At 38.8% G+C, this 25,591-nt stretch overlaps 2 protein-coding genes across 2 annotated transcripts in view; one reads left to right on the top strand and one right to left on the bottom strand.

The window, feature by feature from the left end:
• Positions 1-25,591, top strand: part of LOC126455645 (UDP-glycosyltransferase UGT5-like) — an 87,074-nt gene that overhangs the window by 57,101 nt on the left and 4,382 nt on the right. The window contains exons 4-5 of the mRNA XM_050091414.1: positions 8,816-9,038; positions 9,204-9,423. Of these exons, the coding sequence (XP_049947371.1) occupies positions 8,816-9,038; positions 9,204-9,423 (443 nt within the window). The remainder of the gene's footprint in view (positions 1-8,815; positions 9,039-9,203; positions 9,424-25,591) is intronic.
• LOC126459114 (double-stranded RNA-binding protein Staufen homolog) lies at positions 14,787-15,394 on the bottom strand. The gene is made up of 2 exons (XM_050095837.1): positions 15,250-15,394; positions 14,787-15,197 (listed from the first exon to the last, which is right to left on the bottom strand). Exons 1-2 carry the CDS (start codon positions 15,355-15,357, stop codon positions 14,982-14,984), a joined length of 324 nt encoding a protein of 107 aa, XP_049951794.1. The 5' UTR covers positions 15,358-15,394; the 3' UTR covers positions 14,787-14,981.

Consider the following 25,591-nt stretch of genomic DNA (forward strand, 5'->3'; position numbering starts at 1 on the left):
TACTGTTGCACTTCAGTACAGTGCTATACTCCAGACAAATACCTTCAGAAAAGACTTCTTAACACTTACATTTGTATTCATCTTTAACAAATTCCCTTTTCTCAGAAATGCTTTCCTTGTTGATTCAGTTCAGTTGCATTCCATCAGCTGTGTTTTAGTTTTATATCTTTGGAACATTTTTTTCAAGATACTATCCATTTTATTCAACTCATCTTTTCAAGTCTTTTACTATCTCTGACAGAATTTCATTGCCTTGGCTAAACCTAAAATTTTTAATACCTTCTCCCTGTACATCAAATTGATTTTCTGAATTTCATCTTGGTTACCTTCATCGCTTCCTCTGTGTACAGATTGAATAACGAAAGAGAAGTCTATGACTCTGTCTCATTCCTTTTTCAACTATGGCTTCCTTTTCACATCCTTTGATCTTATAACTGTAGTTGTAAGATAAGTAGTAGTGTGAGTATTACCTCATTTGTTCTACATTTCCCAGAACTCAAACTGATCAACTCCAGGTTGGCTTCTACCAGTTTTCCATTCTTCTGCAAACAACTCATGTCAGTACCTACAACATTGATAGTCCAGTAAATAATGACACCTCTCATCATCTTCCTGCTTGGGAACTGAAAGTATTACATTCTTGTTGAAATCTGAGGATATTTTGCCAGTCTCATATATCTTTCACTTTTTGACTTAGGTCTTACAGCGTCCTGTCAAATCCTTCTTGCAACAACATATCTCCCAGATCAACTTTATCTACTTCCTTTTCCCTTTCTATAATATTTTCTTCAAGTTCATTCCACTTGTATGGCCATTCTATACATTCATTTTAGCTTTCCCGTTTTTGCTTAGTACTTTCTTGGCATCTGAGCTCTTAATATGCAGGCCTTTCTCTCGTGTCCTTGCTCAATGTCACCTTTAATACTCTCAACAACTTCTGTTTATAGGAACCTATCAAGGTCCCATTTCCTTAATTTTGTATCTTTCTTCTGTTTCTTAAGTTTTAAATTGTGGTTTATAACCAATCAAACTCCACACTTGCCCCTGGACAATGTTTCACAATTTAAAATCCGATTTCAAAAAATTTATCATACCATTATTTAATCTATCTATCCCAAAAACAATAGAAATTATTGAGTAACCTCACATTCAAAAATAAAATTAATGGTGGAACTCTCCAAAGAGTTTTTAATTCAGACTTGGGGTCCCCCTATGGACTGTGCCCAGTTCCCTTCAGCTGCATGTTACAAAATGTCATCTGAGAACAGGAAAAGGCATTAGCCAGGAAAGTGTTGCTGAAGTAGTTCACATAGTTCACATTTGAGACTCAAAGATCAGTGTTGAGAGTCAACTGCCTTACATATCACCGATGAACTTTTAAGAAACAGAGAGACTGTGGGACCGTGCCAAAAGAAAAAGCAGGAAATGCTGTCTTCAAGTTCCTTCTGAGAAAAGGGCCAGCATCCAAAAAGTGCTTCATCACCTAACAAAAGAGTATGGTAAAATAGAAAAAGTGAACTGGTGAAATAGCACATATCAAAACCATCAAAAAAGAAGTCAGTGACAGCAAAACAGGGAAGATGGCCATTGTTTTTCATAGGACATGCATCATATGCAAGACAAAGGCAATCTCAAGAAAAGCTAAATTGAGGCACTATAACACAATGATTGAAACTGAATGTCAACGCAAAGTTGAACACCTCTTACGGGTAGTGTAACACCATCACTTATTTTGGGGCATTATTGGGTGAGAAGCAGGTCCATTGCAGCCATGTGTGAGGCAAGCAGGAAGGTGCAGAAGTAACGTAATTTCACAAGTGAGCCTGTTTGTACACCACAAGACAGCCGGGTAATGCTGTGCATTCATGGAGACATTGCAGAAAGGCCATGCAACTATTAATCAGCCTGTGGCATATTTCCTTTACCTTTGGGACACATATGTGTGATCTGCACATGCTTGGAAGTAATGCATAGGCCCAACAAGTGTGCAATTAATCATTATAAATACCTTCTGATTTTAGCACAGTTACGTGCAGTCTGGCAACACCTTCTGCAATATCAAGTCCATGCATCTCATCATCACATTATGGGTCAGCCAGCTCCCGACACCAGTCTGGGCAGCCATCACTAAGGAATCCACATAGGCAGAACTAAAGTCATTAATTTTCCACAAATACATTTTCTTGGAAAAGTAGTATGCTGTGATGACCCAAACACGGTTAACATTCAAAAATGACTGATAGGCTGAAGGCCTCTGTTCAACAGCTCAAAGTCTCTTACTTGGTTGAGTTTTCCAGAAATTAATATTTACAAAGTCCTACTGTTGCACATGAAAGCCAAGTTCCACTAGAGTGTACTTTCAGTACGTGCACAATGATATAACTCCTTGAAGAAAAGAATACAGTCAATGTTCTACCAAAGTTTCTGAACCGGGTTATGACATCCGACAATGGAGACTCAACAATCAGTGAAGCTGCAGAGGCCTTGTGGTGTCTGTTGAGGAGATAGCTGGTTGGCAGCAAGCAGCAACATCGTAATGAAGAGGATGTCCGTCTGTACCTATGGTGCATGGTGGTGCACAGGCCTATAAATTGTTGTGTGGCAGGATATCACAGGAACTATTTTAGGTCATATGGGTCATGGATACAAATAGTTCCCCACCCAGTCAGTGACTCCTGGTGGCACTGATTGGGCTGCCTAGTGAAACTGCTACAATTCTGTTTTCTGGTGCAGGGTGGTTGCATGGCATGTAGGTAACCCATCACATTGTGCCAGATTGGTTGCCAGTCTTACAGACCGAATGCAACAACAAGTCAATCTCCATCAGACCAGTTCTTGGTGCTAAATGTGCACCTGTGGACACAACAGATGATTCATCCCCAGGCTCCCCTGTAGGTGCTGAACTCCTGCCTTTGTATTCCTGGAGGGCAGTGGTTCACAACCAGGACAGTAATACTGTGTGTGCTTCCAACCTGGTAGTGGTGGATGCCTATGACAATTCAGAGGATGTTTGTGTCACTGGCACTGTTCATTGAGGGTGACACAGTGCCAAGTTAGGCTTGCCTTGCTGATTGGGATAAACAGTGTTAGCAAACATTAAACAGCCATCTTACCTCCGCAACCTTCCAACATCAACGGCATTGCCAGCAGACCATACACTTGCCTAGGACATATCTGGTGGTGTAGCAACACTTCAACATTGTAACTCAGGACTAAATAAAATATGTTATATCTTACAGCAGTGTTTCCTACCCTAGCCTGGCATCACCATTTCCACAACCAACCACACCAGTACCTCTACACCAGCTGGACACAGTCACTGCATGTTGATATAGAGTGGTGTCAGAAGCATTTTGGTATCTGCATTGCTTCACAAACACAGCACAAAATTTTGTGTAACTGTGGGGTGAGTGAGCAGACTATTGGTTTTTGTGGTTGGTATCTCTGTTTTATGTGTAGAGGGCATAGAGTCAATGTGAGTGAGCCACAGAGACTTGATGGTCAGGTTTGTGCAGCGAGGGGAACTGGTTGATCTTTCACAATTTTGTGGTAATACAAAGGAACATTATTTATGACCTGTGAGAGGGCACTGTAATTCATCAGGGCATATGGCTGGTCAGTGCAGTGTGAACATGGATGATGATAAAACATAAGATTTAAGTGTGTGTTGTGTCATACAGCCTGTTCTGAGTGCATTTTGTGTTCTTTGGTGTGTATTGGAGATTAAGGATCTGCAATGACAGAGACTCAAATGCAGGAAGCCACTAGTCGGGAGGCAGTTCAAGCATTGGTTACTGAAATGGTGCAATTGAGAGCAGTTAATACAGACTTGCATAATAGCTTGCAGCTACAGATTAAGAGTTGTAATCAGCTGAGCAACCTACACCTTTATTACATCCAGCCACAGTCATTTTGATCGTGCACTTTTCTGGAAAGTCAACTGATGATGTAATGTGGTTTTGGATGACCTGCAACTAGCAGCTAGTATGGGGTGGGGTCACAGGATCAGATGTTACAGGTGAAAGATTTATGGTTGGTAGATAAGCAAAGGCATATGTCAGATGTACAGAGGGACTAAGAAGTGTCAGATATTTGACGAATGAGAAAAGGCCTGCTACAAAAGCACAAGAAGGAAAATAGTGCAAGATTATTTTTTTTTTTTTTTTGCAAGCAGTTGGATAGTCTGTCAATAAAAGCGTAATGTGCTGACATATGAGCAGGGAGGGTGATGAGACAAATAGCATCATACTCCATGAAATGGAACAAAGGGCACTGGGCACATTTTAAGGGAGTCTGTTGCATGGTAGGTCTAGATGGGTGAGAACAGGTACTCTGTGGTCAGAATAGCCAGGGGATTTCAAGAAATTAATGTAATAACTGGAATGCAGAATAAGAAAGAGTTCTCCACTAATGTGCAGTGTTATAGATATGGCAGGGCTGAACATGTGCAGAGGCAACTTTGCCAACCTCATTGTGATAGATGTGCTGTGGTTGGACACCATGACTGCAAAAATGGTAAGGGGAAACAGGGATGAATAAGCTGGTGTTAAACGCAAAAGAGAGCCACGGGTCCACCGCACAGGGTTCTTGATACATTTCAATGCAACTAACATGTTTGCAAAGGCAGAATGTAGTATAGTCGGAATAGTGAAGGGTAGAAAGCACAAGTTTTTATTGAGCACATGGGTGCATGTGTCAGCAATAAGTATGGATCTCATGGGTCAGAGACGATTAAACACTCCACGCTATAACTTACATGGAGTTGGAGATAGTGATGTGGAGTCTTTGGGTTCAGTACTCAGTTCTAACTCCACACCTGCGGAATTACGATGATATGATGGATGAGCCATCACCAGGCTCCTTGGTAGCAGCCAAATTCCTACCTGGGAGGGCAGTGATCTGCAGCTAGGGCAGTACTGCCACCATCCATCTGCACCAGGGCAAGCTTCGAACGTGTTCTTGTCACTGGCATCGCTTGCTCAGGGCAACATGGTGATAATTGAGTCATGCACTGCTGAAAGTAGTAAACAGTGCCAGCAAAGCTAGATGTTGACATCAAATAGTTGTCCTGCCACTGTGACTTTCCAATATCAAAGGCATTGCCAGCAGACCACACACCTGTAGAGGGCAAATACAAGGGCATTGCGGCACATCAGTATTGTAGCTCAAGACTAAATAAAATATGTTCTATCTTGCAGTGGAGTTTTCCTAGCCATACAGGCCAACACCACTGTCTCCATAATCTGCCACTCCATCACCTCTACACCATAGCAGCCCTATTCAGTCCATGTTGCTATAATAGGGAAGGATGGACTATGAGAAGCTGAGAAGTTTTTGTGCAATGTCTTTCATAAAATAATGGTTCTTTAGATAATAGATAGACAGTATAGATCATAGGACAAGTTGTACAGGAACAACAAATGGCTGATTGCATCAATAAGAAAATGATGACTAGAGTTCCAAGGATATCTGTTCTGGATGAATGCAACCCTACTAATGAAGCAGATGTTTAAATGTACTTGACAACAAGCCTAATACCTTTGAAAAATGGTTCTGGGAAGGAAGGAAGAAAGGATCTTGGGACCATTGGACTGAATGAGGAAGATATTGCTAACAAAGTACTAATCACTGGACAACTACTTCAAGGGCTTCCACAATAAGCAAAAGCAGAACTGTGTCTGGAAACAGGGAAGAAAGCTGACAGTTAGAGAAAGAATGTAATCCTTTTAGACTATAAAATACGCTTCCAGAAATACCTTATAGTTACTTGCCATGGCCTCTAATGCCCTAGACAAGGTGAAAATAAGAATATATCTGAATCCTTCCAGTGTCTACAGGTCTCTTCCTCATATACAACCTTATTTCAGGATTCTTAAACTAAGTGTTAAGCTAGTTACCTCATGGTCCATAAATAGCTGCAGACTCTGTCTGTAATGTGGATCAAGTAAATTTTACAGTGCATATCATAAGCAGAAAATATGTCAACATGCTGACCATTTACACAATTTCTTAGGGTTTTTATTAGTATCTTGTGTTACTTAATCAAGTGGATATATCTCAGTAAAAAGTGTTTAGTTTAATTGCATCCCATCAGTATTAACCAAGGCTTTAGAATGTATAGCTCATGAATTGCATTACTAATTATTTAACATCAAATAATCTTTTAGATGAATACCAGTCCAGTTTCCAGCAGAATTGCTGCACAACAACTGCACTTATAAAACTGACTGATGAACTGAAATAAGCTATGGACAAATAACGGGCAACTATTATCAAACAGTGGAAACTCCAGGTAGGAATATCAACAATGTAGGAAAAGACAGATTGCTATTCACCATAAAGAAGACATGTCAAGTTGTAGACAGACACAATTAAAAGACACTCACATATAGTTTTCAGCCACAGCCTCTGTCAGTAAAACAGACACACACAAACAAGCACATCTCACACACACACGGCCACCAGCTCAGCATCTTAGGAATCCAAAATCTCGTGAGATGCAAGCAGCAGTCTGGAGAGGATGAGGAAGGGGAAGGGATAGTACAGTACGGGCGGGGAGAGAGACAAATGCTGTCTGGTGCAGTGTGCAGTGACTAGACTGCCAACAGGTGCAGTGTCAGGATGTTTTGTGACAGGTAGGTGGGGTAAAAAGGAGCAAAAAAGGATAGGAGTGGGGAAAGACGGGCAGATGCATTAGCAGAGGGCTGCAAATAAACAGCATGGGAGATGAGAATGGGGAGGAGATGATAGGACAGAGGGGGTGGAAACTATTGTGTGGAGGGTGTGGGGACAGTATGTTACTATAGGTTGAGGCCGGGATAATTACGAAAGCGGAGAATATATTGTAAGGATAACTCCCATCTGTGCAGTTCAGAAAAGCTGATGGCAGAGGGAAGGATCCGGATGACTTGGATAGTGAAGCAGCCATTGAAATAAAGTGTGTTATGTTCAGCTGCATCCTGTGCCACAGGGTTGTCTACTTTGCTCTTGGCCACTGTTTGGTGGTGGCCATTCATCCTGGTGGACAGCTGATTAGTAGTCATACCAATATAAAAAGCTGTGCAGTGATTGCAGCAGAGCTGGGAAATGACATGGCTGCTTTAACAGGTGGCCTGGCCCTTGATGGGGTAGGATAAACTCTGACAGGGCTGGAATAGGAAGTGCTGGGTGGGTGGATTGGGCAGGCTTTGCACCTGGGTTATGATCCCTATGGCAAAGGGTTGGGATTAGGAGTGATGTAGGAATGGCCTAGGATGCTGTGGAGATTGGATGGGCGATGGAGGTGTGGGAAGTATCTCAGGTAGGATGTCCCTCATTTCAGGACACAATGATAGGCGATCGAAGCCCTTTGGCTTATTAGCCCTCAGTTCAGAGAATCTCTTCCACCATTAATCCTAAACAGCACAGACATAACATTTTCTTCTTCTGCAAAGAACTTGGAAATAATTCTGGACCATCACTTAGACTGGACTGAACACACAACTGCAATCTGTGAGAAGGTATCAGCATCACTTCACCCACTACAGAGATATAGAAAAATTTATTTCCTTTCAACCTCAAGAAAAGCTCTTAGAAATACTAATACTCCCCATACTTCACTATGGTGATGCTATTCTCTAAGGACTTTTGTATGAAAGCTCATGCAGGCTGAAATTGGCGATGGGTGTTTGTGTATAACATAGTTATGATTTATGCTTTTTTGGCCATATCACACCAACCTATGAACAGTCATCATGACTACATGCTGATAAGTGTACAGACTATTATACACTATGTTTGCTCTATTATCTTCTCAATCATTGTGCTCCCTCTTATTTGTCTTCAATTGTTGCTTTACTATCTGAGCAGCACAACAGAAATATTCAATTCCAACAAAGTAAAATTCTCTCTCCACCATCAAATAAAGCTGCCATATTTTCTAAGTCATTTTCTGTATCAGGAACTTGGCTTTGGAACAATCTACCGAAAATGTCAGACAAATTAAATTTCTTTCAAACTTTAAAAGACAGCTACTGGTCCATTTTCTATCGTGGTAGCCATCTCTCCCACATCCTGTGGAGCTCACTTTCATCAATTCCCCTCCCTCACAACTATTTCCTAGCCCTTGTCAGCAGAGTTCTCTATTTATATTATGTTCTTCCCCAACAGCCACTGTCACTGTCATTTCAATCTTCTCTTCTTTTACCCAGTCCACTCATGACTGTACTAAACACAGCTTCCAATGTGCTAAGCTTATCTATATCATTCTAAATGCCCTTTATTATTGTTGTTATTATTATTGGAATTTTTTTTTTTTTAGTCTTTGGGGTGTGTTGTTCCTGGTTAAATGTAAGAGAGGGCCTTAAGGATCTAATCTGGTCAGGCGAAATAAGCAATAAAAAATAATAAGTAAATGAATGATAGCTTTGATTACGTAAGTCACAAAATTATAATAAACATTTCTCAATGAAATGTGAATTGCTCAAGATAAATTTTTTAAGCTTTTATTCAAATTTACTTTTCCTATTTGTCAAGCATTTTATATGATGGATTTGCAATCTGAAGATAATGAAAGCCAATTGATGTTACTATTTCTCCTGAACTGTAAGGTCAAGAAAATTTGTGAACTATCATTACTGAAATATTTTTTACACGTACTTTGTGGTCTATAATAAACAAAACATTCATTATAGTAACAATAATTTAACCACTTCACAGCATTAGTTATCACATGCCGACAATGAGTATTGTGTTCCTCATTATGTATTACAATAACACAAAAGAGCTCCATGAATAAAGTATTTTTTTCAGTACTACTAATGTTTTAATATCTTAGGATCTTGAAGCGATACTGAACAATTCCAAAGAAGGAGTAATATTCTTTAGTTTGGGGTCAAATATACAACCATCAGATATGCCAAAAGACAAGTTTCTTGCCTTTATGACAGCATTCTCAAAGCTAAACCAGACAGTACTCTGGAAATGGGACCAAGATACAATGCCTGGTAAACCAAGAAATGTTCATCTTGGGAAATGGTTTCCTCAGAATGACATTTTAGGTAATATTGTAGTTTTAATTTTTTTTTTTAAATATTGTGTATGTCCTTGAATTTATAGCTGCACCATAGATGTTATATTAAATTGACAGATAATGCATTTTTACGTGAAAATCTAATGCAACAATATTTCTATCATAATGTGGTGTTATTATTTATTTTTGACAGGACATAAGAATGTCAAATTGTTCATAACACATGGAGGCTTACTAAGCCTTCAGGAAGCTGTCTACCACGCAGTTCCTGTTTTGGGAGTACCAATTTTTTCAGATCAAAGAGTAAATGTCAATCAGGCAGAAGGCAAAGGATATGCAATAAAGCTGTTTTTCTCCAATGTAACAGAGGAGTTCTTATTACAGGCAATTAATGAAGTTTTGAGTAATCCAAGGTATGTTTATTTATTGATTCAGAACAGCTATATAGCACACTCTGGGCTTACTTATATCAAAAAAAGCCTTTCTCAAGTGATAACTAGCAGTAGTGCTTATGATCCGGTATTCTATGGAAGACATTATGACTATGCCTGCATCAGTAGACTGTGTAACAGCAACTCAGAAAGATTTTAAATAAACTGGAAAATTATATGTGATCCTAAAAAGCATAGGATTTTAATCTATAATTTTAACAACTAGAATTTCTTTTATCTAATGATGAAGACAAAATATATTTACAGTATGCAGACATTTCCGAAGTGGTATAGAAAGGGTAACATTCATAAAATGAACAATAATAAAGATGGAAAAGTATTGTATAAAAAACAAACTTAGCATAAAATGGCAACACTTATTCTGTAAGGGTAGGTTACTGAGTTCATATTTGTCTATTAAACTGAAGATCCTTGAACAATTGCCTGTGTGCTAGCTGTGAAATTGAAAGAAGGTAAGACATACCACTTTCAATATGATGCTCAAACCAAAAATACATACAGCAACAAAAGAAATGGTCATCAGTGTTCTCTGCAAATGGTCTCTGTCTCAATTTTGAAATGACACAACATTCAGTTTTGTTCATCTAGAGGTACTGGTACTACACCAATGATTAATGAAACACATAATGATCACATAATAACCTGGACGGAAGCTTCATAATTTTTAGGTGTCCCTATTGACGAGTCTTTAAACTGGAAAAAAAAATCACGTTGTTGAACTAACAACTTAGTTCAGCCCCATTTATGCTTCAAATCATTGCAAATCTTGGGTAGAGACAAATTGGTAAGTTGGGAGGGAAAAAAAAAAGAAAAGAAAACGTCCTTTGGACTTATGCCCTATCCCAAATGTTTTCCAAACAGAACACATTAGATGTACTTCAATACCATATTTATTTTCTGTAATGTTCAGCACATTGTCAGGCTTATATGAGCACCAGATGGTAAACACTGCAACATGATTTTAGAAACAATTGCAATATAAGAGGGTGTGCCAAAAAGTAGTGGCTCTGAATGCTTTACATGGAAAACTCTTAATGCTTTTTAAATAAAACAAATATTATTAACATTCAACAACTTTATTCTTCAAGTGTACAAATTTATTTCTCAACGTAGTCACCTTGGTAATGAACGCATTTCTCCTGATAAGAGGCCAATTTGTTGATACCTTGACTGTAGAATGTTTCACTTTGTTGACAGAGCCACAACCTCACCTCTGCATGCACTGATTCATCACTATTAAAGTGAAGTCTTTCAGGGTGTTCTTTAAACTTTGGAAACAGATGAAAATCATACGGGGCCAAGTCGGTGCCGAATGGAGGGTGATCAGTCACAGTGAATCCAGGGCATCAAATTATTGTAGATGTCGCAGCGCTCATGTGTGGCCCGACATTGTCATGCTGAAGGAGAGGATGTTTCATGTGTTGGTGAACTCTTCAAATTTGAAACTTGATTACAGCACACTGTTTCTCAGGCACGGCATAGCTACATTACACACTGTCATGTTACATGCTACAATTAAGAACCCTTTAGTGGCAGAGTGCTGCAGATATGTAGACTTGAAGAATAAAGATTTAGAATGTTAACAATGTTTGTTTTATTTTAAAAAAAAACTTTAAGTGTTTTCTCTGTAAAAAAATTCAGAAGCACTACTTTTCAACAAGCCCTCATATATATTTTTAACACAGTCATCTCTAAACATTATCATACATATCACATGGCACCAATGATCTCACTGTTTGATCCCCTCCCCCAAACTGACCGGTAAACAAACCAACACATCACATTACAGCCCTTGTACAATTCACAATAAATGTTCAAATATCCCACCACCAACTTCAGTGCATTTGTGCACTCTAGGGAGAACATGCTGTGTTGCTTGTATTTATACATTCCCTATGTGGGCAGCAGTGTCCATGATATGATCAAACAGTCATCTAATGTATTCACTACATTCACCATTTGTTTGAACACCTCAGCCTTCATCCAACCCCAAATCAAAAATATAATGGCATAAGGCCTGGAGATCTTGGTGGCCAGTTAATTGTACTGGGGAGAAATCACAAAGGGAGTCTCACAGGGCTCAATTTTGAGTTCACTCCAATTCCTTCTAAATGTGTTCTATCTCAGAAGTCATTTGGAATAGGGCATATGTCCATATGAAGTTTCTTACTTTAATTGAGCTTTCCTCTCATATCCCTGAAGATTGAGCATTACTCCTGGGACACTCTGCATAACTTCTGTACATTTGATAAATATGGAAATTGGCAAGGAAGTTGGTGGACAAATACTTCAATAATAATAATAATAATAAATAATAATAATAAAGATTTTATTGTCTTTAGGCCATTACAGCAATTGACAACGTCAAATGAAGTTACAATTTATAATACAGTGTGATAAGGTATTGACTACTGAAATATTTTAGCTTATATTACAATAAATGTACAGTGGGTCATCTGTTGGATTACTGCATTTTACAGTTGAAGAATTCATTGATATCATAGAACGGGTGGGCAATAAACCATTCATGCAGTCTTTCTTTGAATGTATGTTCAGGAAGATCCTGTATGGCATGTGGCAGCTTATTAAATAGCTTGTGCCCTGTGACTTCATAGCTATTTATTGATTTTGATAGTCTGTGGTAAGGCGTGTATATGTGTTTGATGCTTCTTGTGTTGTAACAATGTACATTTTCTCTACGTTTCACATCTTGTAGGTTCTTCTTCGTAAAGATTAAGACATTGTATATATAGAGGTTTATTACAGTCATAATTTTTTGTTTAGTAAATAAGGGTTTGCAGTGAGCCTTATGTGAAGAATTTGTAATTATCCTAATGGCTTTCTTCTGCAATAATACGATGTCATGTATATGACTACAGTTACCCCACAAGATAATGCCATAGGATATTATACTCTGGAAAAATGCAAAATAAGATGATCTGATGTATGTTTCAGGTACACAATTACTGAGTTGTCTTAATAAATAAATTACTCTAGATAGTTTACTACTAATATAGTTTACATGTTGGCCCCAGGATAACTTATCGTCTAAATAAACTCCCAGGAATTTTACAGAACTAGGGTCATCAGATAGTGGCTTGTCTCTTAGAGTGAAGATTATCTGCTGAGTTTTATTTTCATTTAGCAGGAAACTATTTGCTCTGAACCAATATGCTGCATGAGTGAGTGTATTTTCAGCACAGGTTTTAAGATCATTAAGACTGTTACTGCTATGTAGAAAAGTCGTATCATCTGCATACAATACAGTGGTGGATCTAATAAACGAGGGGAGGTCATTGATCATTATCAGAAACAGGAAGGGCCCCAGTACAGATCCCTGAGGCACACCTACTTTAACATTTTCTATGTTTGACATTTCCTTACCAACACAAACTACCTGTTTACAGTTGTTGAGATAAGCTTTTAATAGTCTGAGACTGTTTTCTTTGATGCCGTACAATACTAGTTTCTCTAGTAGTGGCATGTGCTCAACACAGTTGAAGGCCTTGCTTAGGTCACAGAATGAGACCTGAGCAAAGCCTTTGTTCTCAAAAACTTTGAGGATGTAACTGACTACCGTGTTGATTGCATCAATGGTCGACAGATTCTTCCTAAACCCGTATTGTGTAGCATTAATTATTCCTAGATTCTCAAAGTGAGATGATAATTGTTGGTACATGATGCATTCTATTACCTTGGAGAATGTGGGTACTATTGAAATAGGCCTGTAGCTAGATGGAGAGTCTTTATCTCCCTTTTTGTATACTGGGACGATCCTAGACAGTTTTAACTCATCAGGAAAATATCCCTCAAGTAAGCACTTGTTTATGCAATGGGTTAAGGGGTAGAGAATGCAGTCACACACTTTTTTTAGCAGGTTGGATGATATGCCATATATATCTAAGCTATCAGATGATTTCAGTTGTTTTATGACCCCTTGTACATATCTAGGCGATACTTCGGAGAAGGTTACCATGCTTGTATTTAGTGACTGTCTACCCCAATTTTGGGAGAGTAACTCTGATGGACTAATGTCTGGTTTGATAATTGCGTCTCCTATTTCTTTCACTGAATTAATAAAAAACTCATTGAGTGTTTGTGGTGGGATATTAATTTTGTCTTTTTTAGTATCTCTGGCAGCACTGTTAATTACTTTCCAAGCAGTTTTGCATTTATTGGTGGAATTATGTATGCTGTTGGCATTGTAGGTTTTTTTGGCTTGCAGGATGGCTTTTTTGTATTCATTCCTGCATTCCACGTTGGCTGATTTGGCACAGTCAGACTTCATACTATTGTATATGTTGTACAGTAACAAAACTTGTTTCTTTAGATCTGTCAGCTGTTTAGTGTACTATATATTTTGTCTGTTTTGAGATCTGGATTTGGGGCTGCTGTCCATTATTTTGATTTTCTTTATGGGAATACTATGGTTAAATAGGGTCAAGAATGCATTAAAAAATCTATCAAATATTATTTTGGCTGGCAGATCATTACTTGGTGTGTAATGTCCATCGACACTACAATGGCCAAACCAGTCTCTGTCAGCAAGGGAATTACGAAATGTGTTAATTTTATCCTCAGTTATGGGTCTGGTAATCACAACTGTTGGGACAGGTCTGTTTGCATTGCTCCTATTGAGGGGAATTTTACTTGCATAATTTAGAGATATGGAGTCATGGTCAGAGAATGGGAACACTACAACTTCGCATATGTTTTCAGTGGTCTTGAAGTTTACAAAGATGTTATCCAAACATGCTTTGTTTCTTGTGGGCCTGTTATTAACATGATGTAAATTGTATTGTCTTAGCAAGTTTTCCAGATCTGCAACACTACCCTTACATTTAGTAACATCAAAATCAGCATTCAAATCACCTCCTTTTGCAATATCATAATGTAGCCATTTAATATTACTTAATTCACTCAATAGCATGTCCATTTTTTCTAAAAATATGTTAATGCTTCCCTTTGGTGATCTGTACATGGATACTACTATTAGCTTATGACTATTAATGATTATACCCGTAACTTCAAAGTGCTGTTCATCACACAAGGAATTTAGGTCTAGTTTGGTTATTGTACAATTGAGTGACTGGTTGGAATAAATTGCCACACCACCTCTAATGTGCTTTTTCCTACAGTAGCTATTTACTATACTAAAATTGTCAAATTTGGCAACTGCAAGTTCATTCTCATTAGCCCAGTGTTCACTCAGACAAAAAATATCAAACTGGTTATCAAGTCCAAACTCATTTATGATAAGTTCTTTATCTTTCAGTCCTTGAACGTTAAGGTAACATATTTTAAGATCCCTGCTCTTATTGCTAACACACTGAACACTATGGTGATTGGTTTTCAAACGTTTTTCAGGGCTTATCTTTTGGATTTCTGCCTCTTGTTGCCTTTTACTAAAAAATTGTTCACTTGGAGTGGTAGCACATCTACTGTTGTATACCTACTCTTCCCTCCTTGTGATGATATTGTAGATGAAGCTGCTACTAGAGGAATTGATGTAACTGCTGTTATGGTGTCTGGAGGCACTGTTGTGGCATCTGGTGACTGAGGAGATAAGGTGGTTGCTTCTTCTTCTGCTGCTGTTGAATCTTGCTGGTGAAGTGTGATAGGTACTGCTGCTGCTGCTGTAGGCATTGTTGTGGCAACTGGTGACAGTGGAGATTTGGATGTTGCTTCATCTTCTGCTGCTGTTGAATCCTGTTGATGAAGTGTGGTAGGTATTGCTGCTGCAGCATTTGTTATGTGTGTAGGTACAATTGCTGCTTCCACCTCTACTTCTACTGCTGCAATAGAAGTAACCATTTCTTCAGGCTCTGCTTGCGTCAAGCAAGGAACTGGAAGAGCAGCAATTACTTCTTGGTTGTCAGATGCTTTCAGTATCATGCTGATGTTTTGGCACAGAATCTTCTTGCCTCTGTTATTAAGGTGCATGCCATGTCTCGTGCAAGGAGTCCATACTTATAAAATATGCATTTGGGTAGGCCCTGCAAATCTTTGAGTATTGCCTGTTTGCTTTTATGATTTCCACGTTCACACATGACCATTCCGAAAGGTCATGCCTATGTGGAATTCCGACTACAAAAACTGATTTCTCTCCTGTTGAATTTAGTATTGCTTTAAGGTTTCGTGTTGCACTGTGGAGGTCGTTTTTATATACATTATTGGCTCCTGCTATGACGACAATATGACGATCATTTTCAGTTTCTATGTTTCTAACGAGTTCTTGGATGGGTTCACCTGGTTTGACAATACTAGTTGCTTGTATACAATGACTGTAACGTAGTATTTTTGCGATCTCACGTCCATGGCTGTCAGAGAATATTTTCACTTTGAGTTTGTCTTCACGTTTATTGCGGAAGTTTCTGTTCATGTGCTTGTCACTATATAGATTCGGCGTGTTGTTGTCGTCACAGTTTTCCGTGGATTCCACATTTATATCTGAATCTAGTGCATGAAAACGCTTTTTTGTTACCACAGTAATTCTACAGTCACTGAGTTTCACACGACCAACCCTTTTTGGCCTAGTAAACATATGTTGCCTTATTGTTTCTGCCTTTAGGCCTATATCCACTTCAGAGCACTCGTTTATTGTAGGTAGGACACTGAAACTGCTTTTATTGCCGCGGTTCGTTCCATTCGTTGTATTTATCACCTTTTCGCTTCTTTCTTCCGTGATCATGCTAGTCCTGTGCTCCCAGTTCCGTGTTTTACTTGCTTTGGCGATCGGGATATTACGCGCCTTTTTCAGTTCGGCATTTTCATTTTCTAAATGCGCAATGTCCCGCATTAGTACATCTACAATTAATTGCAGGCTTGATACACGTTCATTTAGCTTCACTATTTCACTGTCATGATTTATGTATGTTCCGTTTTTCACCACACAACTATAACTTTTGTTCACTTTCTCACTATAAACAACTGTACCGGACGCCATGTTGCTTCTTATCAGTTGTTGCTCTTCACATGTTACAGTCTTCATTTTCTCTAACCCTATTGATACATGAGTTTAACACCTACACTTACTTATATCTTTCTTCTGCATACATAACTGTATAATTATAAAAGACACAATATATCTTTCGTTAAATTGCTTTTTGTCACTGAATTATCAAAGTTGTTACAGTTTTATATAGAAAATATACATTAATGATGGTAGTACATCTTGTTACACACCAATTCTTCGTCATATGTAATATATTACAGCATTTTAATTCTCAGGAACCATATCAAATATTTTCCACATGGATTTAAATAATGACAGTCAACTTTTTTACACCTGTTGATATTGAGAGGGTCTTTTTTTTCTTTTAACAGGTAATAGTTATCCTTAAAGTTGTGCGTTGATACGCAAGTTAGCTCCATGTAACGAAGAACTGTGAGCCTGGCTGCTAGGGAGTACAGCTCTATGTTGGCCTTAGAAAGCTTCAAAAGCTGAGCCTAAGGGAGTTTACTGACCTCCAGCTGATTTTTCACATTCCATTGCTTACATCAAAGGGGAATCAAAAGAATAGCTAAACCTTCTCTCTCAAATCCCTGCCTTTGCATCCCTTTTTTCTGCTTCAAGCATAATTAAAAAGATTTAATATCTTGATAAGTGTTAAGGGTACTTACTGTTTCTAGCATCCCCTGTAGTAAAGTAAAGTAAATTCATATGGCATGAATGGCTGGGAGACCCCAAAGGGCAGGATCAGCTAGCTCCTTGGAAAATTTTTCCCTATCCTTTATGCCTGTAGGCACCTTTCCTCTGCCGAATGTATTAAGTGTAGGTGACTGTAATGGGTGTGTGTCACGTTCATGTTGGAAATGATGAGAGAAGGAAGTGGGTGAAACCCAGTGCCGGCACATAGCCTACTCTTCTCAAAGAGCACCATGGAAACCACTGAGCTTATCATCCCCCTCTGATGGATGGATCACCATCAACAGTGTCGCATGCCTTCACTTAAATAAGAGACTGTGGAGAGGTTTGGAATTGAATCCAGAACATTTGGCACAAAGACTGGTAATCAGGGATGTCATACCACCACCCCTCCTGTCCCCTCTACCACAAAAGCAGAGGGAAAAATGTCAACAGTGCACTGTACCTGGACAATCACCCATCCAAGTATTGGCCACACCCAATGGTGCTTAACTTCGGTGATCTGGCAGGAGCAGGTGTATCCACCTTGGCACAGCCACTGACATCCTCTGAAGCAAAGACATGCTAAATATGTAAATTTCTTGCTGTGTGAAATGTGTCATTATTCAAATAATGAATTATGTTTGCAGAGTCTATTATGCTATTTTTCCTTATCTTTATTTGTTTCTGCTCCTATCGCTCTAACATTTAAATGACTACCTATATGCTAATCTACAATGTTGTTTCCATATGACATCTTTTTCCATTTTGTCAAGTATCCCTTTACTGTGACGGAAAAAGAGCCATTATTTCAATCTATTTTAATTAACTTTACAGTTATTAACTTTACAGTTATGTTTATCACCTACTGCTATTAGTACTGTTTCAATAGCACATACCACTACTGCAATTCCACACAATACAACTATTACAATCATAGACAGGCCATATTACTATTACCATCACCTTGATTTTTGTACAGAAACTGTTACTAATGAAACTAATGCTAGTTACACAAACATTAATTCTAATACTTCAACTACTACTACTTATGATCTTATTAAGTCATTAACCCTCAGAGATCATTTAATTTACTACTATCAGAATGTGTCTATTTTGTTTGTATATTCCATACCAAATTGGCCATATTGTCAAGTCCATCAATGTCTGCCTCCAGGCAGCAATGCGATGAATCAGTGTGCACCACTTTTGGCTTGTGGCCACATCCCTTCACTCTTCTACTCCTGAGGCAAGCTATCAGGCTTTGTTGTCATTCCCTAGGTTCATCTGCAGGTGGTGTCTTTTGACTATAGTAACGCCTCTGAGACAACATCAGTTAGTATCAAAGTTCCTTAAGTTATATATGAGGTTTACAGCATACTATAATTAGCTCTCATACTATAATTAGCTCTCAAATGGGACAAGTTATATTGTCTGATAATGGATGAACTTTAATGATGAGGATCCACAAAAGTGAAGAAGACATTGTTTTTTAGAAGACTGTATGGTCACTCTGTGTAAAATGATTTTCTTACTTCATAATTCGAATTTCTTAAGGAATAGAGCATTGAGAAAGCTAAATTAAGTTTCACTACAAACATTTTCAGCAAATTAAACTGTATTGATTGTGCAGTTTTTGTTACTGGCAGCATAAATCATTGACATTATCAAAGAATGTCACATTCTGTGGCTATGAGGACATGTATCTAATCTGATCAGAAACTTTATTTCCTGGCATTTGGATAAAAGAAGCAATAAAAGAAGATGCTGCATATCAGTAATACAAAACTCAGAATATCTCAGACTGAAACACTAATCTACATTTGCACATATAATCTACACTTGCGCATATACACCACAAACCACTGTACAGGGAAGGGTGGAAGGTACCTCTTACCAATATCAGCATTTCACTGTTCTACTACATTCACAAATGGAGTGTGAGGAAAACGACTGTGTCTATGCCTCTGTAGTCACTGATTCTCTCTTATCTTGTTCTCACAGTACCTGGGCAGAACATACCATGGAGGCAACAGAGTGGTTGCACAGTGTTCCTTAAATACAGGTTCTTGAAGTTTACCCAACAAAGTTTCATGAAAACTGTGTCGTATTTATCCTAGGAAATCTGTTTAAGTTTCGGCTATAGCAGTCAGCTACAGTCCTAACAGCAGGTCTCTGAATTCATTTGATGCAAGTTGTCATGACTTCTTGACAAAAACTGCAAACAGCTTCATTATCATTTTGTTTGTAATTTACTTTACCACTCCATTGCACATTCCAAGAACCATTCCAACAAATCTACGAATTCCATTCACCTGTTTAAATTTAATATCACTTCTTAATGTTACATCTAAATACTTATACACTGTGACATGCTCAATATGTTCACTAGTAATCCTGTAACTGGGTTCTTTCTCTTTGTTATAGGTGTTAACTTCCATTTATCCCCATTTAATGAGTGCTACTATTGATTACAACAATCTGAAATCCTCTTGATGTCTTTCTGCATTTCCTAATGATCATTGAAATTTCCTAATGGTCACTGAATGAGGGTTCTTTCCGACAGACGACAGTTTCATTAGAAAACAATCTTATAGTGCTTCTGATCCTACCTGATACATTATTTATGTATGTTAGGACTATCAGAGGTCTTATTATGCTTCCATGAACATTTGCTGTCCAGTATAATGTTCTGGATTCTATTAAATATTCATTCAGCCAATCACATGTCTGCAATGGTACTTTGTAAGATTATATTTCTCTGAGCTGAGGTGCATGTGGCATTCTGCTTAGCATCACTGGCTGTTATGCTGTGGGTTGCGTGTTCAAACCCAACCATCAGCAATTAATTTTTATTTAGTATTTATCGTTTCTGGAAGGTACTTGAAGTACCTAATATTTGTATATTTTGGAACATTTGATGTTTGTATAAATATCAGCACTCTGGAATATTTAAAGTTTGTATAACTACCTGCAATCTCTGACCAGGATATCACTTCTGTTCTGGTTCTGTGATGGTGTTGGTAATAAATGTGTTTCCATTTCCAAGTGTTGTACTTCATTGATGACCCTGCCTTCAGATTTGGACTTGATTGTGGTTTTGAGGCGACATTGTTTGGTGGAAATGCTGTGTACTTCGAAATGTTGACATCACCATGGATCCAGTTAGGCAAAGCAAGTCATTGCTTATAAGACAGAAACTGGAATACAAGTAGTACATTGTTCCTAAGATATGTGTGTTCTGGAGACAGAAGATTCCAAACCTACAAGAAGTCAGCTATGCATCAGGCATCCATCACTATTTTCGAGAGATGCAGGTCAGGACCCAACAAAATGGCTGAGTGCCTTGACTGTGTCACCAAATAATAGATAGAATGACTTGATGTGTTTGGAAAATGTGTACTTTTACTTAGATGGCACAGCCCAGCAGTGGTTTGAGAACAATAAAGAGAAGGTCAATAGCTGGAACAAATTCGAGGCAGATCCGAAGAAATCATTTGGCAACAGTCAACAAGTCTACTTAACACATGAACAATTGAATAACAGAATTCAGCATCATCGGTAAATGAAACATTGTACTTAAAGAATGTTTTGGTGCTGTACCAAATCATGAATTGTAGCTTGTTGGAAGCTGACAAAATCTCGCCTTTTATGAAAGGGGCCCCACAAGACTTGTACAAGGTCCCTTGTCAAGGGATGTCAAGTGATGGGCCCTTGTGGCAGTTGTGGGAGACCACCATGAGTCTCTATGCCAGATAGTAAGAGCAGAGATAAAGCAGTGTATGACAGTCAGAAATCTCAAACTGAGTACACAAGAGACAGCAGCCATGACTTTTCACCCCATATATCAGGAGGTGGTAGAGAATATTGAAGAGGAGGTGCATCAGTTGTTAACATCAATCTCTGCCTCTAGTCAAACATGCCATGAAGAAGGGACTTGAGTCAACTCAGAATTAATGCTGCAACCATCAAATGACAACCTGGAATCTGACCATAGCAGGAGCCAACCAATTCCTCCACCAAGTGCAATGCCCCACAGAACAACAGTCATTTGGAGGGTAGAGGACAACAACACTGCTGTGTTTCCACTGTAGGCACCCTGGATACATGCACACTACTGAAGAGAAAGCATGTGAGTTTTCAATGACTACTGTTTTGCCAGGTATCAACCGACACACCTTAGACATTCTCTGTCACAGTACACTTAGCTGTCGACTTCAAGAAAACTAAGTGAGATTACTATTTGTGGAGATGGGGCACCACAGATGAAAATTCTCTGACAGTCATCAAGATGTCAGGAAATATCAATGATGTCATCATCAATAGCCAACCTGTCCAGGCAGTAGTCCACTTGGGCTTTCATTTCTGCAATAGTGGATGCTTATTCTCATCAACTAAAGAAGGCTTTGTTCCATAATACAAAAGCAATTGCGCTTGAAGTCACAAATGGGAAATACACCCAGTCAACAAGAACATCTAATGCAAGAATAACTATGTATGGCAAAACACAGCACTACAAATTTATCATTTTAACTGGATCTATTCGTAATGTTATTCATGGATGGGACTTCTTGCAGGCATCACAAGGAGTCATAGACTGTGGAAGGTCAGATCTCCAGATTGATAAAGCTGTTCCAACCAGCACACATAACTAAGATCGCTCTGGATGGTTGTTTGCCACTGAAGACATTATCCTACCAACATCAAGCTCAATTAAACTGTGAAGCTTTTGTCAACTGCAGAAAGCTACCCGAGGTCCCAAAAGGATTCTACATGCCAGCAATGGTAATAGGTACTGTATGGGTTGAGGAGAACTTTAGAATGCTAATTGTCACTAACAGTGACAATTTGTGCCTAAAGGTATGTGTGTAGGAACAGCTGTACCAGTCCAGAAAGGGTAGGTTAGTGTAACTGATGAAGAACTGTGCTCCTATATCACTACAAACAACGTAGGAAAGATCTGGCCTGATCGAGGAACAACGTCAACAAGTGACAGCCATTCTGTGTCAGTTTCCAGATGCTTTCAAATGCAGAGTGGAGAAAAGGCAGCCCATAGTACAACACCATATCACTACTGGGAATCATCCACCAATTAGCCAACACTCATATATAATATACTTATATGGATATGGTGTCTGTTCTTTCAGACATGTCCGAAAGAACAGACACCACATCCATATAAGTATATAGTTCTAGCAATACCAGCCATGACCTCCTTCTTCTGTGCTGATGCACACATATTCCCCGAACTCTTACGGGACTTGGTAAGAATGTCTTCCACGAGTAATGAGTGTGTTGGGGTGAGACACTACGAATGTAGTATGTGGACATACAAGGTGAGATTGTGGGTCTCACAGGAGGCGTGTGTGAGATAGGCCCTGCAGTCGCACTATCCTCTGTGCCCTCAGTGGCTCAGATGGATAGAGCATCTGCCATGTAAGCAGGAGTTCCCGGGTTCGAGTCCCGGTCGGAGCACACATTTTCACCTGTCCCCATTGATGTATATCAACGCTTGTCAGCAACTGAAGGTATTAATATAATTCTAATTTCCTCATATATAATATCACTGGCTGAACGATGGATAATCTGGGAAGAAGTGGATGAGATGCTACAAGGTGACATAATTGAATGTTCACAATATTCTTGGTCCTCTCCTGCGGTGACTGCTTGAAAGGAGAAGAGCATTTCTCAACCATGCAGTAGCCTTACTGGTAAATTGAGGTTGATGATCAGGAAAAGCCCACCTGCATAAACCCTGATGGCCTCTATGAACTCAAAGCTATGCCATTTCACCTGTGTAATGTTCCTAGCTCTTTCAGATGTTTGATGGGCAACCTACTTAGATTCCTTAAGTGGTAGCTGTCTCTTTGCTATCTGGATGACATTGTCATTTCATCGAAGACATTTGAAGAACCTCAAGGCCCAGTTGAAGTGTGTTCAGACTGCAGGCCTACATCGGAAACTGAAAAAGTGGCTCTTCACCACACCATAAATAAAAATCTTGAGGTGTTCTAGTGAAAAAGAATGGTGATGGAATCTATCCCAATCCAGAGAAAACGGTAGCAGTCACAGATTTTCTGACTCCTAAATACATTTATGCTGTGAGAAGTTTTCTTGGAATGTGCTTGCATAACCAGCAATCCATAAAGAACTTTGTACCAAAGTATATCCCTTGCAAGAACTTCTCCAGGGAAATGCCAAATTTTCCAGAAATGAGGTGCAAGAAAGATCTTTCCTTCTCCTCAACAAGACACTAACATCTTCTACAGTCATAGTACTTTTTGACAAGAGTCCGGGGACAGAACTTCACACTGACATTACAGTTATGGGTTAGGTGCAGTTGTACTGCATATTCAGGAAGGTGGTAGCTTATGCTTCCAGAGTTCTCTCCAAGTCAGAGATGAACTACTCCACCTACAACTGAGAAAAAGTGCCCTACAGTTGTTTGAACCATCAATAATTTCCAGCTACATTTACTTGGCAAACCATTCACTGTTGTGATGGACTACCATTCTCTATGCCATCTGACTGGCCTGAAGGATCTGTCAGATCAGTTGGTGAGATGGGAACTTAGACTTTAGGAGTATGATGCCACAGTAGTATACAATAGGGGATATGAACACAAGGATGCCGATTGCCTTTCTAGGGATCCCTTCATGGGACACAGCAATGTGGAAGAACTCTATCACTATTGTTTTAAATGGCATTGCTGCTGAACAGAGGGAAGATGCAACAATGCTGAAAACCATAGAAGCCATGAAGGAAGAGGAACAAACCAAAGGAGAATTCCACTTAATAAAGGGAGCATTGTACAAGAGGAACTGTGATCCAGTGGGGAGGAAATGGTTGCTAGTCATCTCAGTTCATATACTGCCAGCCATCCTCCAGTATATCTACAATGTTCCAACACCTGGTCACCTGCAGCATGTCTACAATGTTCCAACATCTGGTCAACTGGGATTCTAGACAGAATCAGATGAATGTATAACTGCATGTCTCTACCAATCTGTTAGATGCTAGGTGAGTCACGGCCAATAATGGATGCAAGTACCATAATTAACTTTGGAGCATCTGCTACCAATCCCACCAGCAGCAGTGCCATTCCTCTAAATTAGAATCGACATCTTGGTGAGGTCCCTAAAATTGACAAACGGCAATCGATAGAAAATAGTCTTCACTGATTGTCTCACCCAGTGTGTTGTCACCAATGCTGTGCTAACTGCCAAAGTTCCAGAAATAGCAAAGTTCCTTGAAGAAGACATCATATTGAAGCACACAGGATTGTCTTGTGGTTTTGACATGACAATATTTTGGTTAGCAGTTGAAATGTGTTAGTGTTGAATGCCTTTTTACAAATACAGAAAGACAGAACTTAATTGCTCACTTGCGTCTACAGTTTGCAAGATTTTTTTGTATGAACTAAGCAAGTTGTGTTTCACATGAGTGATGTTTGCTGAATCCATGCTGAGTCTTTGGTAGAAGCTTGATTTTCTCAAAAAACATCATCATGTTTGAGCTTAGGATATGCTTTAGAATCCTGCAATTCATACATGTCATCAATATTCTTCTATAATTCTGTGCCTCTGATATTTTACCCTTTTTGTAAACAGTAGTGGCTTATGCTCTTTACAAGCCCAAGAAACTATTTTTATGCATGAGATTATTGACCCAAGAAAAGGGCTGATTCTGAAACATAATCAGCCCAAAATATGAGTGGAATTCAGTTGGAGCCTGGTGCCTTGTTCACTTTAAGCAGTCTTAATTGTTTTTCAATACTGGGTGTGCTTATGTCAGTATCCATCATATGCAAGTTTTTAGAATTGTCTGAAGGATCTTTTGCAAAGATATGACTGAAAATTGATATAGGTTCCACATATTAGTATAGGTCCTCTTATTGTTGCACAAGTTGCTATTAAGTTTTCTTTATTAGTTTTCCTGTAGCAAGAGTGCAATCTGTTTCTGCAAAATTCCTCAAATGATACCATTAAACCAAGACCCATCATTATTGTTTTTGATTACTTTACTTGGTACATATTTATCTAGACTATTTTTTCTACTTTAACCACAATATTGGTCTGTGTTTGTCATATGTGATCTAAATGTTCTCATTTTGTCCTTTAATTATTTGTTAGTGACTCTCTATTCAGTTAATCCAAATACACATTCTCTCCTAGCAGTCTTGATGACCTTACTGCCTTTGGTGACCAGTAATAGCATCATTATCATCACAAATCTCTATCTCTCTCTCTCTCTCTCTTTCTCTCTCTCTCTCTCTCTCTCACACACACACACACACACACACACACAACATTTCTTTCTGATGTGGATTTTTTTGAACTAGTTGTTAAACATAGTCTGTTAAACAATGCAGTCAGTTTTATTTTGCAAGGTGATTTATCCTTATTGCCAATTATACATTCATAGTTTTTCTAGTCAGTACTGTGCAGGTTACAGTCATCCCCTACTGCTACAAAATTTGTGGGGTATTTCCATACTATTAAG

This window comes from Schistocerca serialis, chromosome 1 (assembly GCF_023864345.2).
Source record: "Schistocerca serialis cubense isolate TAMUIC-IGC-003099 chromosome 1, iqSchSeri2.2, whole genome shotgun sequence".
NCBI lineage: Eukaryota > Metazoa > Arthropoda > Insecta > Orthoptera > Acrididae > Schistocerca > Schistocerca serialis.